The 16,192-nt window shown below is 43.8% G+C and overlaps 1 protein-coding gene across 2 annotated transcripts in view; it reads left to right on the top strand.

Annotated features, from left to right (window-relative positions):
* The window catches only part of LOC121004836 (peroxidasin homolog), a 66,864-nt gene that overhangs the window by 5,056 nt on the left and 45,616 nt on the right, over positions 1-16,192 (top strand). For both annotated transcript variants that reach the window (XM_040437211.1, XM_040437212.1), the window contains exons 2-3: positions 11,915-11,986; positions 12,071-12,142. In XM_040437211.1, coding sequence (XP_040293145.1) covers positions 11,915-11,986; positions 12,071-12,142 — 144 coding nt within the window. The remainder of the gene's footprint in view (positions 1-11,914; positions 11,987-12,070; positions 12,143-16,192) is intronic.

Here is a 16,192-nt window from a genome sequence, read left to right as displayed (position 1 = left end):
GAGTTATTCTGGCAATGGTTTGTTCAGCTTATCTTTTGAGGAGTTACATTTTCATACAAAATGTGTCTACCAAGGAATGGGTGGCTTGAGTATGGCATTGTAAAGATTTGCCGAACTGTCCTCTTAACCAGGAATCGGCCACTTTACCCTACCCCTGAAATGGTCAGATGATACAAACTAAAATGACCATTTGCCACCTTTCAAAACCTACTTATTATTGACCATCGCTCCCTGGCAGTGTATCTGTGTTTCTCCTACTTTAATTCCTACTACTACAGCTGTGGCTCTGGCCCTAAATCTAGAGAAGTCACTTTCTGTCTAGAGATGTTCCATGGGAACAGAGCTCATCCTGTGCAGACATAGCCCCCAATTTACAAATGTATCTGCACTAAAATGTTGTTAAGAAAAAAGTGGTGCATTTAGAGTTTCAACAGTTTTTTCTGACATCCTATACAAAGGGTGGGGCTTCACAGGGAAATAGGCATGATATAATGTATGCCGTTTTGTGCACCACAATCCTTGTGTAAAAATCTGTGTCAAAGTAAGCCAACTAATAGTTGGTATGCAGTTAGAGAAAAGTGTCCATCCCTGCTCCAAAGTTAGCATCCAGCCTGAAGGTATTCTGTTACTTGGGGGAGACTATAACCCTGCTTGATGTCTCCCATATCACTTAGGGTACCTTCACACACTGCAGATTTTCAGCTCCATTTGCAAACATCCATGTGCTGGCTACCCAATTCAAATGAATCGACCAGCCTTTCAGTCGTGGAATTTTCTACCAGGTGTAAAGGCACCCTTAAAGGTTCACTCATCAGCTGGACTTTGGAGAACTGCCCACCCAGATGCCAGGGACGATGCCTTCTATTCTTCGGACCACGACTTGTATTGTAGGATTAATAATTTTATTTTTCTTCGCACAGACGTCCCTTTTCGTTTGTTCAGCTATTATTGACTCTGTTATCTTTTTACATCACACTTTGCTCCATGTGAGACCCTCCTTCAGCTCGAAGAGATCTCTGATAGCATCCTGGATGCTCAGCAACAAATGTAGCTGGACTGAGAAAAGATCTCTGAAGATGGTGTCCTTGCTCCCTAGCTTGAAAGTTTAGAGAGCGCCTACAAATGCTCATATGCACTAGCTGTCCGGACTCAATTAGTATTAGCTTTTTACAAATTAAGATTAATTAAACTATAAGACAAAAATCATTCTCGATAGGGGTAGATGCAATTCCTTTGAATATGGGAATATATGCAGAACTGTGGTGAGTAGGCCCTATCTTGGTGGATAACCTCTATGCTGGTGTTTTTTGTTTTTTTTTGCCACTTAACAATCATCATAGAGCTTGCATTTTTATTCTTTTTCATACCGCAGCATTTTGTATGTTATTTTTAGTTGCATTTTTTGCAAAATAAATCCCTGGATGATGGTGTCTTTCAGGTATTTTTCTCCCTAGAGAGTTCATCTACATTTTTAGTCTTAGATCGTTCCCTTATGAAGAATGTTCTGCCACTGATTTATGTGATAAAAGTCTCTGCGTTGCAATCTCTTCTACAAGCAATGAAAGATGGTGAACTCGCTATACTCATTCCCCTAGCGACACCAATTGCATATAGTATTACAGTGAGGAAGGTGCAGTGGGTATGTCTATAGATAATTTATTATATGTACCTTGAGAAATGATGTGAGGAGTGAAGTCAAAGTAAAATCTTCTATCCAGCTCTGTGATGCATAGGATAGGATATCCGCTCACAGAAGAGGAGGAGTTAAAAAATGAAAAGCATATGAAATTACAGCCATATATATATTATATAAACCAAATATAACAATAGCCACTAGCCGGCAGCAAAACACACTATGTCAGGGCTCGACAAATCCCAGGTCGCCATGGCGACCAGGAATTTGGTCCTGGCGCTTGGGTATTTGTCAGCCCGTTTTCAAAGATGCGCTCTCGGCGCGCACCATGGTTTCCTGAGCCGACACAGTGGAGAAAGAGAGGAGTCCCTCCCTCCCCACTGTGCGCGGCTGCCGCTGACCACCAATGAGAACAGAGTAGGAGGAGGAGGAGGGTAGGGGCTGTGGCCACTGCGCCACCAATGAATGCCTGAATACCAATGTGCCGGCCATATCCTGGCCCCTATTACTGCACGCTGTGATCCGCGCGATTAACCCCTTAGTTGAGGAGTTAATCGCGCGGATCACAGCGTCCTGTCAGAGGTCGGGTGCCGGGAATGTTTGTCTGCATTGGTGGCAGTGGGCAGTTCCGATCGGAGTCCCAGCAGTGTAATGCTGGGGCTCTGATCGGTTAACATGGCAGCCAGGAGTCACGCTACTAAAGTCCTGGCTGCGATGGTATGTTAGTGAGCAGCATTATACTCACGTGCGCTGTGGCCGCCGGGCGCTCCTTCTTCTGTCTGTGCGGCTCATTGCTAATGCTTATAGCATTAGCAATGCGCCGCACAGACCTATGAGAAGAAGGAGCTCCCGGTGATCACAGCGCACGTGAGTATAATGCTGCTCACTAACATACCATCGCAGCCAGGACTTCAGTAGCGTGACTCCTGGCTGCCATTTAACTAACTTTTAGCTAACTTTTTTAGCTGGCTCCTAGATTCCAAAGAAATTTGTCAAGCCCTGCACTATGTATAGTGGATAACGGATATAACAGTCATGATGGATGGATGCATGCATGCTCCTCTGGGTAAAGGTATGCAAATTAGCTTTCCTTCCAAAAAGAAAAGATAGCTGAGCCTCTAACACCACCAGACATAGCTAACTTAGAAGTCAATGCTAGACCTTTTAAGGGGGGGATCGACAGAGGGGATTTTCAGGGTTTTTCTGTGGTAGGTGAGAATCTGAAGTTAGTAGAAGAAGGTGGACTCTGGATTGGTGAGATGTCAGAGACAGCAGACTATTGAATGATTTGTGAGCGTGTTTTTATGCTGCATCAGGGAGAAAGATGGGTTAAGGTGATGTAAGAAGGTGAACAGTGTATGTGAACTGAACATAGGTGAGGGAAGGAGGGACGGACTGATGTGGAGAGATGGAGCAAAGGTTGAACGTTGTAGATGAGATGGAAAGTAAACAGCAGCAACAATGAAGACCGAAGCAGTGAATAAGGTGAAGCAATACTGCAATATACCTGAGCTGTCAACAACTGTGTTTGTGTAGCTGGCATAACATCTCTGTCTAACTGCCATGATTAACTGCCGGGCACTTACATAATGATGGCAATTTGACTCCTGCCTATCCCAGCACGAGTGCCTCACCTTACAGTGTGTCATGATTTATAGGGGAGTGTGTGCTTAGGTCTAGGGAAAATTTAGCTCTTTAACTTATTAATCAATGAAGTTAACATAAGAGGAAATGCTAATCAGAGGTAAACATACAAAGCTTTGGGCCTGGGTGGCCCATAAAAAACATTAACCCCCTCCCGACCAGCACCATACATGTACAGTGCTGCCCGAGATTTTAAAGATGGCCAGCACAGTGGACGCCATAGCTGCGGAGTGCTTGCTGTTTTAAACAGGTGATACATGGGCCTAAAGTCTGCGACGGATGGTAATGCTGAGTGTGGACTTTTAACCCTTCAGATGCCGTGATCAAACGTGTTCAAATTCAAATTGCCCCCTATCCCCAAAATGAAAAAAAAAAAATACCTAACAAAATGGGGCAACAAAAACATGGATTTCTGCAAGCCCCATTAAGGTGAATGTAACTGATTTTCGGTTGCGGAATTTTCTGCCACAAAAGATGCCATGTGTGAAGGCAACCTTACTGATGACATACTGTATATATGTATCATAACCCCTACCACTGCGCTCTCTCTATCTATCTATATACACTGCTCAAAAAAATAAAGGGAACACTTAAACAACACAATGTAACTCCAAGTCAATCACACTTCTGTGAAATCAAACTGTCCACTTAGGAAGCAAAACTGAGTGACAATCAATTTCACATGCTGTTGTGCAAATAGGATAGACAACAGGTGGAAATTATAGGCAATTAGCAAGACACCCCCAATAAAGGAGTGGTTCTGCAGATGGTGACCTGACCACTTCTCAGTTCCTATGCTTCCTGGCTGATGTTTTGGTCACTTTTGAATGCTGCCGGTGATTTCACTCTAGTGGTAGCATGAGACGGAGTCTACAACCCACACAAGTGGCTCAGGTAGTGCAGCTTATCCAGGATGGCACATCAATGCGAGCTGTGGCAAGAAGGTTTGCTGTGTCTGTCAGCGTAGTGTCCAGAGCATGGAGGCGCTACCAGGAGACAGGCCAGTACATCAGAAGACGTGGAGGAGGCCGTAGGAGGGCAACAACCCAGCAGCAGGACCCCTACCTCCGCCTTTGTGCAAGGAGGAACAGGAGGAGCACTGCCAGAGCCCTGCAAAATGACCTCCCAGCAGACCACAAATGTGCATGTGTCTGCTCAAACGGTCAGAAACAGACTCCATGAGGGTGATATGAGGGCCCGACGTCCACAGGTGGGGGTTGTGCTTACAGCCCAACACCGTGGAGGACGTTTGGCATTTGCCAGAGAACACCAAGATTGGCAAATTCGCCACTGGCGCCCTGTGCTCTTCACAGATGAAAGCAGGTTCACACTGAGCACATGTGACAGATGTGACAGAGTCTGGAGACGCCGTGGAGAATGTTCTGCTGCCTGAAACATCCTCCAGCATGACCTGTTTGGCATTGGGTCAGTAATGGTGTGAGGTGGCATTTCTTTGGAGGGCCGCACAGCCCTCCATGTGCTCGCCAGAGGTAGCCTGACTGCCATTAGGTACCGAGATGAGATCCTCAGACCCCTTGTGAGACCATATGCTGGTGCGGTTGGCCCTGGGTTCCTCCTAATGCAAGACAATGCTAGAGCTCATGTGGCTGGAGTGTGTCAGCAGTTCCTGCAAGACGAAGGCATTGATGCTATGGACTAGCCCGCCCGTTCCCCAGACCTGAATCCAATTGAGCACATCTGGGACATCACGTCTCGCTCTATCCACCAACGTCACGTTGCACCACAGACTGTCCAGGAGTTGGCAGATGCTTTAGTCCAGGTCTGGGAGGAGATCCCTCAGGAGACCGTCCGCCACCTCATCAGGAGCATGCACAGGCGTTGTAGGGAGGTCATACAGGCACGTGGAGGCCACACACACTACTGAGCCTCATTTTGACTTGTTTTAAGGACATTACATCAAAGTTGGATCAGCCTGTAGTGTGTTTTTCCACTTTAATTTTGAGGGTGACTCCAAATCCAGACCTCCATGGGTGAAAAAATTTGATTTCCATTTTTTTTTTTTGTGTGATTTTGTTGTCAGCACATTCAACTATGTAAAGAACAAAGTATTTCAGAACAATATTTAATTAATTCAGATCTAGGATGTGTTATTTTTGTGTTCCCTTTATTTTTTTGAGCAGTGTATATATATATATATAATATATATATATATATATATATATACACATACACTCACCTAAAGAATTATTAGGAACACCTGTTCTATTTCTCATTAATGCAATTATCTAGTCAACCAATCACATGGCAGTTGCTTCAATGCATTTAGGGGGGTGGTCCTGGTCAAGACAATCTTCTGAACTCCAAACTGAATGTCAGAATGGGAAAGAAAGGTGATTTAAGCAATTTTGAGCGTGGCATGGTTGTTGGTGCCAGACGGGCCGCTCTGAGTATTTCACAATCTGCTCAGTTACTGGGATTTTCACGCACAACCATTTCTAGGGTTTACAAAGAATGGTGTGAAAAGGGACAAACATCCAGTATGCGACAGCAGTCCTGTGGGCAAAAATGCCTTGTGGATGCTAGAGGTCAGAGGAGAATGGGCCGACTGATTCAAGCTGATAGAAGAGCAACGTTGACTGAAATAACCACTTGTTACAACCGAGGTATGCAGCAAAGCATTTGTGAAGCCACAACACGCACAACCTTGAGGCGGATGGGCTACAACGGCAGAAGACCCCACCGGGTACCACTCATCTCCACTACAAATAGGAAAAAGAGGCTACAATTTGCACAAGCTCACCAAAATTGGACTGTTGAAGACTGGAAAAATGTTGCCTGGTCTGAGGAGTCTCGATTTCTGTTGAGACATTCAAATGGTAGAGTCCGAATTTGGCGTAAACAGAATGAGAACATGTATCCATCCTCTGATGGCTACTTCCAGCAGGATAATGCACCATGTCGCAAAGCTCGAATCATTTCAAATTGGTTTCTTGAACATGACAATGAGTTCACTGTACTAAAATGGCCCCCACAGTCACCAGATCTCAACCCAATAGAGCATCTTTGGGATGTGGTGGAACGGGAGCTTCGTGCCCTGGATGTGCATCCCTCAAATCTCCATCAACTGCAAGATGCTATCCTATCAATATGGGCCAACATTTCTAAAGAATGCTATTAGCACCTTGTTGAATCAATGCCACGTAGAATTAAGGCAGTTCTGAAGGCAAAAGGGGGTCAAACACCGTATTAGTATGGTGTTCCTAATAATTCTTTAGGTGAGTGTATATATCACTGCATACCGTATTTCCCCGCTTTATAAGACGCACTGGACTATAAGACGCACCCCAGGTTTAGACAACAAAAATATTTTCTAGGTCCTCTTTGAAGAGAATGTGGTTTACTGAAGTGGAGGGGTCAAGGTCAGTACTTTTAGGGTGTAGTGTAAGGGGGAGAGGAATAGTTTTGGTCAGCTACTCAGCTCCTGTTACCCTTAGTGAGTCATCTGCGGACCATTGTAACAACCAGCAATGGTGCATGTGGTCAACTCATTAAATGTACCTATCCAAATAAATGTGTCTCCTGTCATTGCTCTGTTGTGTCCGGCCATGCTTCTTAGGCTACTTTCACACTGGCGTTTTAGCTTTCCGTTTTTGAGATCCGTTCAGGGCTCTCACAAGCGGTCCAAAACGGATCAAGCTTTGCCCTAATGCATTCTGAATAGAAAAGGATCCGCTCAGAATGCATCAGTTTGCCTCCATTCCGTCTCTATTCCTCTTTGGAGGCGGACACCAAAACGCTGCTTGCAGCGTTTTGGTGTCCGTCTGACGAAACTGAGCCAAGCGGATCCGTTCTGACACACAATGTAAGTCAATGGGGACGGATCCGTTTTCACTGACCCAATCTGGCACAATAGAAAACTGATCCGTCCTCCATTGACTTCGTCTTGGCTATGTTAAAGATAACACAAACGGATCCGTTCTGAACGGATGCAGACGGTTGTATTATCTGAACGGATCCGCCTGTGCAGATCCATGACGTCCTATTCTTGTCCATTTTAGGCATTATTACAATGGATCAGCGGGAAAAAAAACGGATGGCATATGAATGTCATCTGTTTTTTTTTTTTTTTTTTGCGGATCCGCAATTTGCGAACTGCACAATGCATACGGTCGTGTGCATGTAGCCTTATTCTGCTAGATTATTTTTAAGTATTTGTCTGCAACACACACACAGTTCTGGTACACACACATCAATGCCATACACAGATACATTTTTGCTGTACACATAGCCCTGCTACACATACAGTTCCATTACATAGATACAGCTCTGCTACACCCATACAGTTCTGCTACACACAAATACACACATACAGCACTGCTACACACACATCTTTAATAAAAACTAAAATTTCCCTGCACTAGTGCCAGCTGTATAGTTTTTCTGTTCTGGCTCCTCCCATTAATGTCAGAAAAAATGCACCAAACGGATATGCCACTGACTATACTGGCTAGTCATAAATGCAGATATTAAAAGCTGAGACTTTTGCCAATATATTCCTGTCAGGAAAATATCGGAGCCCATCATGCACCGCGTCACGGTCACTCAGCATGGCAAGGGGTCCTACCACTACGCTAACTATGGTGTGAACAAGGTCTGAAGGTGATGTAATCCAGCTCACAGCCAAGCTTCCACACAACCGCCTAGCAGGACAGCTAGTGCAATGTGAACAAAGCCATACTGTGAGCCACACCCATATCAGACCATGTGATGGAGGTTACCAGGTGCAAAAGAGTGTTTGAATGCCAGGTAAAGGCACATACACTACATATAAAACAAGACAAAAACACAGAAATATAGTGGCAATTCTGGAGGAGCTGCTCAACCTGATATGGGTGTGGCTTACAGTCTTGCTTTGTTCACATTGCACTAGTTGTCCTGCTAGGCGGTTGTGTGGAAGCTAGGCTGTGAGCTGGATTACATCACCTTTAGACCTTGTTCACACCATAGTTAGCGTAGTGGTAGGACCCTTTGCCATGCTGAGTCACCGTGACGTGGTGCATGATGGGCTCCGATATTTTCCTGACAGGAATATATTGGCAAAAGTCTCAGCTTTTAATATCTGCATTTATGACTAGCCAGTATAGTCAGTGGCATATCTGTTTGGTGCATTTTTTCTGTGATTTATATGATTATATTTTCATCCGCACAATGCTCCGTTTTGTGTAGGATGCCTTTGTGGTGCATGTGGACCGCGCCGACATCCTCCATTGTATGCATTTTTTGCTGGGGATAGTCGTTTGCTGCGGTCCACATGCGGTGGGGCTGCTCACCCAATGAGAAACACGCTACAGTGTTAGGGGTTGAGCAGCTTCTCCAGAATTGGCACTATATTTCTGTGTTTTTGTCCTCCCATTAATGACATAATCAAAGGTCCTCCAGAGACTTTTTTTTTTTTTTATGATTGCATTTTACTCATTTTGGGCTTAAAATCATTTTTTTTTATTTGGTCTTTATTAAAAAATATTTAGCCTGTCACAAAGGTAAAAATGTACTTTGTACTTTCACTTTGTGCCCGTCATCTAATAATCCTCATCCCTCCTGGAAGTCAGATAGCTAGCGGAGGACACCACTGCTATTACATGCAGCAATGTCCTCTGTGGCATGGGCAGGAGTGATCGCTATGCTATTGCTCGTCCCCATGCAGGGCAGCAGTGTGCCGGCGGCTGATTGCTATTACACAGCGTGATTTGCCACTGGCACCATTGTGATTTTTTTAAGCATGCTTTAAAATCACAAATGCCTGATGAATGAACGATTGCTGATTCATCGGGCATTTGGAGGTAGTATTAGGCTAGATCTACACGACGACATCGAGATGTATTTTTCTGCGACTGTCGCATGTTGCAGTGCAACACTATAGACTGCCATTATAAAAATTGTCGCGCGACAAATGTTGCAGTGTAGTTGTGCCCTATCTGTCGCACGACTTATTGTCGTCGTGTAGACCTAGCCTTAGACTGCCAGATGATCGCTAAAGAGTGTCCACAGGAACGCTGGTTAGCGATCATCAGCCAGAAAATCTGGCAGTCTAATACACCCTTAAGAGGTCATACTTATTTAAGCCACATTCTGTCAGTAAGATAAGAACTGGGCTATAATGAGTGTTTATAATGTCAGAGAGCAGAGATAAGGAGCCTGTCAAATTAGCTGGCTGGGAGCAGAGAGAAAATTCTGATCCCTCTATTAGAGCGTCTCAGCACTGTACAGAAAAAATGGTTCCATATTTGTAATAAAGACTTGAAGGAAGCAGCCAGGGGGTCTGGCCATGCTGGATTTCCTTGACTTCTGTTTATAAGATGCAGGCACTTTTTAGCAAGTTTTTTTTCTTGCTGAAAATTGCATCTTAGGGCTCATGCACACAAACGTTTTTTGCGTTCCGTATACGGAACCATTCATTTCAATGGGTCCGCAAAAGATGCGGACAGCACTCTGTGTGCTGTCCGCATCCGTTGCTCCGTTCCGTGGCCCCGCAAAAATTATGAGGCATGTCCTATTCTTGTCCATTTTACGGACAAGAGTAGTCATTTCTATAATGGGCCTCCTGTTCCGTTCCGCAAATTGCGGAAAGCACATGGGCGGCATCCTTTTTTGCGGATCCGCAATTTTCGGACCGCAAAAAATGGCATGTACGTGTGCATGAGCCCTTATAACGCGAAACATACAGTATATCATGCAGTATTATAGACGCAGCAGATACAGATATATAATATATACAGCAGTGTACTGATGTGAGGTACAATGTATAATAGATGCAGTGGCTACAGATTTGTAATATATACAGCATTGTACTCATATGAGGTATAATAGATGCAGTGTGTTACGATATATAGTATATACAGTAGTGTATTGATATGGAAGGCGCGATGTATAATAGATGAAGTGGGTACAGATATATAATATATTTAGAAGTGTACTGATATGTGAGGTACGGGGTATAATAGATGCAGTGTATAGATATATAGTATATACAGCAGTGTACTAATATGTGAGGTACGAGGTGTAATTTATACCCTGTACCTCACATACCAGTACACTACTGTATATTCTATAAATCTGTATACACTGCATCTGTGATACATGTACCTCTTACTGTCTAACAGTCGGCAAAATGTGACCTGTGACGTCACAACTCCTTTTCCCCACTCCATTCTATCTGAAGGCTCTCTTCCTTCCTACTCCAGCCTCACTGCTCCGACAACTGCTGCAGACCAGATATGAGGTGGCCGGGACGGAAGCTGCTGTGCATGAATCCCTATTTGCGCTCTCACAGTCCGGTCCACGCCTTTTCCTATAGTGTGTAAGCACGGCCACCGCTGCTGGATTGCAAGATAACACCTGGAAACAAGCGGTGTGTAATGTGATGGAAAAATAAATCAAGCCAGCAAAGGAGGTGTTCTGGATCAGGCAGATGTGGAACCACTGTAACTTTGAGCCAAACCCTAAGGGGATTATTCCAGTGCTCCCCTGGTCTTCACCCTTTAACCCCTATACAGGGATCTGGCCTTTACAGCAGGGGAGCGACTGGACTGCCACCTCCTGGGGTGATTACTGTACACTTGTAAGCTGACCTGCAAGGAAACAGAGACGCAGAGAATATGCGCTGCTGCACTGGCACACGGCCCTAGACACACATTCACACGACTCTGGCAACCAGCCGACACAGCAGCAATGGTGCACCCACAAGTATCCGCGGGCAGCATGCACAACAGAGGAAAATGTGCATTGCCGCAGCAACATAAGGCCCTAGATACACATTCACACAACTAGCCCACACAGCATACAAGGGACACAGATAGGTTTCAGGGAAGTGGGTTCGGACGGCTCTGTCCAAAACTGATACGTTCCTAAACTTCGTTAATAATGTGCGCTCCGTACAGCCTTGCAATGTATGGGCTCTGCTGAGGCAATCTTATCGCCACCAGTAATGTGAGACTTGTTTAGTCTCGTGCCTGGCCTGTTACAGTTAGCTTCTACGCATACATTGTTTCCAAAATCCAAATCCGAACTTGGGTTTGTGGCTCATTAAAGAACCTGAAACATTAATGTATGCGCAGAAACTAACTGTCACTGTGACAGGAGGCAATATGGACCATAACATTGCATTATAAGTGCCTTGTATTAACTTTTTCTACATGATAAATGCCATTTGATGAAGTGGGACAACCCCTTTAAGAATCACAGGCTTTACAAAAATAACAAAGATAACATTAGATAAGTTAAGAAAATGGAGACTCAGAAATAAGTACCATGAAATTATAACAATCGCCCGAAAGACAGCGTAGAAGTCAGCAGAGCTGAATATTTGAAGATACCTGTATAGAGCGAGGAGAGAAGCATGTTACATACCTGCCATGATGATGAACTTAGCTATAATCCTAGTTATGCCTCAAGGCCTGTTTAAAAGGTCAAACATTGAATTACAGGATTGCTACCTTACATCTAGTGGCAGTAGAGGCTCAGCTTTCTTTTCTTTTTGGAAGGAGAGCTAATTTGCACGTAGGCTTAATGTGAGAGGTTTCAAGTGGTAACCTGCAGATCGTAATGCAGATCTTAAAGTGGTTGGCGCAAAAAAACATGATTTAACTACATTGGTTGTTGCATTGTCTGCCTCCACAGTGACCTGCGCTTCAATCACATCCGTGAGATAATCTCTGATGATCTTCAGAAGCTGAAGAACCTCCATACTTTGTAAGACCTAATTATTTGGCCTTCTGATGGCGATGGACGTAGTGGCATTTGAATGAACTGATTACCTGTCTTTGTACATTGTAGATTACTGAACAACAATCAAATTAGACGGATTTCACAGAGATCATTTCAAGCGCTGAGAGATCTTAAACATCTGTGAGTTCCATGTCCCACCTTGTATGCTGCTACCAGACTGTGCTTGTCTACAGTGTGGGCCATTTATATGGATACACCTTAATAAAATGGGAATGGTTGGTGATATTAACTTCCTGTTTGTGGCACATTAGTATATGTGATGGGGGAAACTTTTCAAGATGGGTGGTGACCATGGTGGCCATTTTGAAGTCGGCTATTTTGAATCCAACTTTTGTTTTTTCAATAGGAAGAGGGTCATGTGACATATCAAACTTATTGGGAATTTCACAAGAAAAATAATGGTGTGCTTGGTTTTAACGTAACTTTATTCTTTCATGAGTTATTTACACGTTTCTGACCACTTATAAAATGTGTTCAATGTGCTGCCCATTGTGTTGGATTGTCAATGCAACCCTCTTCTCCCACTCTTCACACACTGATAGCAACACCGCAGGAGAAATGCTAGCACAGGCTTCCAGTATCCGTAGTTTCAGGTGCTGCACATCTCATATCTTCACAGCATAGATAATTGCCTTTCAGATGACCCCAAAGATAAAAGTCTAAGGGGGTCAGATCGGGAGACCTTGGGGGCCATTCAACTGGCCCACGACGACCAATCCACTTTCCAGGAAACTGTTCATCTAGGAATGCTCAGACCTGACACCCATAATGTGGTGGTGCACCATCTTGCTGGAAAAACTCAGGGAACGTGCCAGCTTCAGTGCATAAAGAGGGAAACCTATCATCATGTAGCAATTTCGCATATCCAATGGCCTTGAGGTTTCCATTGATGAAGAATGGCCCCACTATCTTTGTACCCCATATACCACACCATACCATCAATTTTTTTGTTCCAACAGTCTTGGAGGGATCTATCCAATGTGGGTTAGTGTCAGACCAATAGCGGTGGTTTTGTTTGTTAACTTCACCATTCACATAAAAGTTTGCCTCATCACTGAACAAAATCTTCTGCATAAACTGAGGGTCCTGTTCCAATTTTTGTTTTGCCCATTGTGCAAATTCAGTGCGCCGATCTGGGTCATCCTCGTTGAGATGCTGCAGTAGCTGGAGTTTGTAAGGGTGCCATTTGTGAGTCGCTAATATCCGCCGAAGGGATGTTCAACTAATGCCACTCTCCAGTGACATGCGGCGAGTGCTACGCTGTGGGAACTTGCTGAATGAAGCTAGGACAGCCACTGATGTTTCTTCATTAGAGACAGATTTCATGCGTCCACATTTTGGCAAATCCAACACTAAACCAGTTTCACGAAACTTAGCAAGCAGTTTTCTAACTGTAGCATGAGAGATGGCTGGTCTCGTAGGGTGTCTTGCATTGAAATCTGCTGTAATGACCCGGTTACTGCGTTCACCAGACATCAACACAATTTCTATCCGCTCCTCACGTGTTAACCTCGGCGACATGTCAATAGCTGTAAACAAAGAGAAACTTGTAAATAACTAATGAAAGAATAAAGTTACGTTAAAACCAAGAACACCATTGTTTTTCGTGTGAAATTCCCAATACGTTTGATGTGTCACATGACCTTCTTCCTATTGAAAAAACAAAAGTTGGATTCAAAATGGCCGACTTCAAAATGGCCGCCATGGTCACCACCCATCTTGAAAAGTTTCCCCCCCTCACATATACTAATGTGCCACAAACGGGAAGTTAATATCACCAACCATTCCCATTTTATTAAGGTGTATCCATATAAATGGCCCACCCTGTACATTATACAGTATATGCTGCTCTCTCACTGCATTGGTCTCTATCATATGTATACTGCTCCCTGACTGCTCTATTATATGTATGCTATATGTGTACTGCTTCCTAACTTCTCTGGTCTCTATCATATGTATACTGCTCCCTGACTGCACTGATCTCTATCATATGTATACTGCTCCAGGACTGCACTGATCTCTATCATATGTACACTGCTCCCTTACAGCACTGATCTATATCATATGTATACTGCTCCAGGACTGCACTGATCTATATCATATGTATACTGCTCCAGGACTGCACTGATCTCTATCATATGTATACTGCTCCCTGACTGCTCTATTATATGTATGCTATATGTGTACTGCTTCCTAACTGCTCTGGTCTCTATCATATGTACACTGCTCCCTTACAGCACTGATCTCTATCATATGTGTACTGCTCCCTGACTGCACTGATCTCTATCATTTGTATACTGCTCCCTGACTGCACTGATCTCTATCATATGTATACTGCTCCCTGACTGCACTGATCTCTATCATATGTGTACTGCTCCCTGACTGCACTGATCTCTATCATATGTATACTGCTCCCTGACTGCACTGATCTCTATCATATGTATACTGCTCCCTGACTGCACCGCTCTCTATCATATGTGTACTGCTCCCTGACTGCACTGATCTCTATCATATGTATACTGCTCCCTGACTGCACCGATCTCTATCATATGTGTACTGCTCCCTGACTGCACTGATCTCTATCATATGTATACTGCTCCCTGACTGCTCTATTATATGTATGCTATATGTGTACTGCTTCCTAACTGCTCTGATCTCTATCATATGTATACTGCTCCCTTACAGCACTGATCTCTATCATATGTATACTGCTCCCTTACAGCACTGATCTCTATCATATGTATACTGCTCCCTGACTGCACTGATCTCTATCATATGTATACTGCTCCCTGACTGCACTGATCTCTATCATATGTATACTGCTCCCTGACTGCACTGATCTCTATCATATGTGTACTGCTCCCTTACAGCACTGATCTCTATCATATGTGTACTGCTCCATGACAGCAGTGATCTGTATCATATGTGTACTGCTCCATGACAGCAGTGATCTGTATCATATTTATACTGCTTCCGGTCTCTATTATGTGTATACTATATGTGTAGCGCTCCCTGATTGCACTTGCAGTACTCCAGTGCAGGGGGTAACTGCAAATTTGTTTTTATTTTTTAAATATTAAATAACACATCGTTATACCATGTTATACCATGTTATGTATGTCTACCAGTATCGTGTATATGGAAGGCAAATCAAGGGTTAATAACTGTGGATCAGCCCTCATAGGAGGTTAGATGTGTGCTAGACCCACCCCTAACTTTTAGGAGAGTCTAGAGTGTATTTTCAGATAGGAAGGAAGCAAACTCAATGTGCTCATTCCTTTTGGGTCTTAGACTTCAGAGACTAACAGATCTCTGCAAGATCTAAAGAAAGAGAGAGAAAAAGAGAATTTGGATTCTGCATGGCCAAGCATAGGTACCGTAATCTATTTAGCTAAGATAGAGGGGACAGAGGGTCATAATTCCAATCCTTAGTATAAATATGTGGCACACAGGATATTCTTTGCAATTTAAAGGTGATTTTATTAAGTGATTTTCACAATTAGAGGTTCATGATCCAGTTTATAGGAAATTAAATACTTTTGTAACCACTTTCCATATTAGAGCTGGACATTTCGGTCCATAAGGACCTTCTTCAGCGACTTGGAATTTCTGTGGTCAGAGGTAGTGGGGTGTCTGGATCGCACCACTACTTCTGACCCCAGAAATTCCAAGTCGCTGAAGAAGGTCTGGCTCTAATGCGTGCCACATATTTATACTATTGATTGGTGACCGTCGGGTCTTTGTTGGCACCGGGAAAGGAAAAACAGTGTGCTTTACTCAATTCTCTAATACATAATTCCAATCCTTGTGAAATCCATACACAGTTATCTAGGAGAGAACTGCACTTTGAACAGTTGGAGCTGTGATTTGCTTTAATCGGAAGCAATACAGTAAAAAAAAAATTAATGCCTCATTCACACATCCGTGTTTGGTCAGTGATTTACATAATTGATTGTGAGCCAAATCCAGTATTGGAGCCTCCACAGACATAAGGTATAAGGGAAAGATCTGCACCTGTTCTGTGTTTAGAGCCGCACCTGGTTTTGGCTCACAATCACTGATGGAAATCACTGACCAAACACGGAGGTGTGAATAAGGCATAACTCTGACCTGATTTTCTGACTTCTTTACCATTTCACTCTAAACCTCTTGCCTTGCCCCCATCCAAAC

This window comes from Bufo bufo, chromosome 6 (genome assembly GCF_905171765.1).
Source record: "Bufo bufo chromosome 6, aBufBuf1.1, whole genome shotgun sequence".
NCBI classification, from domain to species: Eukaryota; Metazoa; Chordata; class Amphibia; order Anura; family Bufonidae; genus Bufo; species Bufo bufo.
This window is presented reverse-complemented; position numbering and strand designations above follow the sequence as displayed.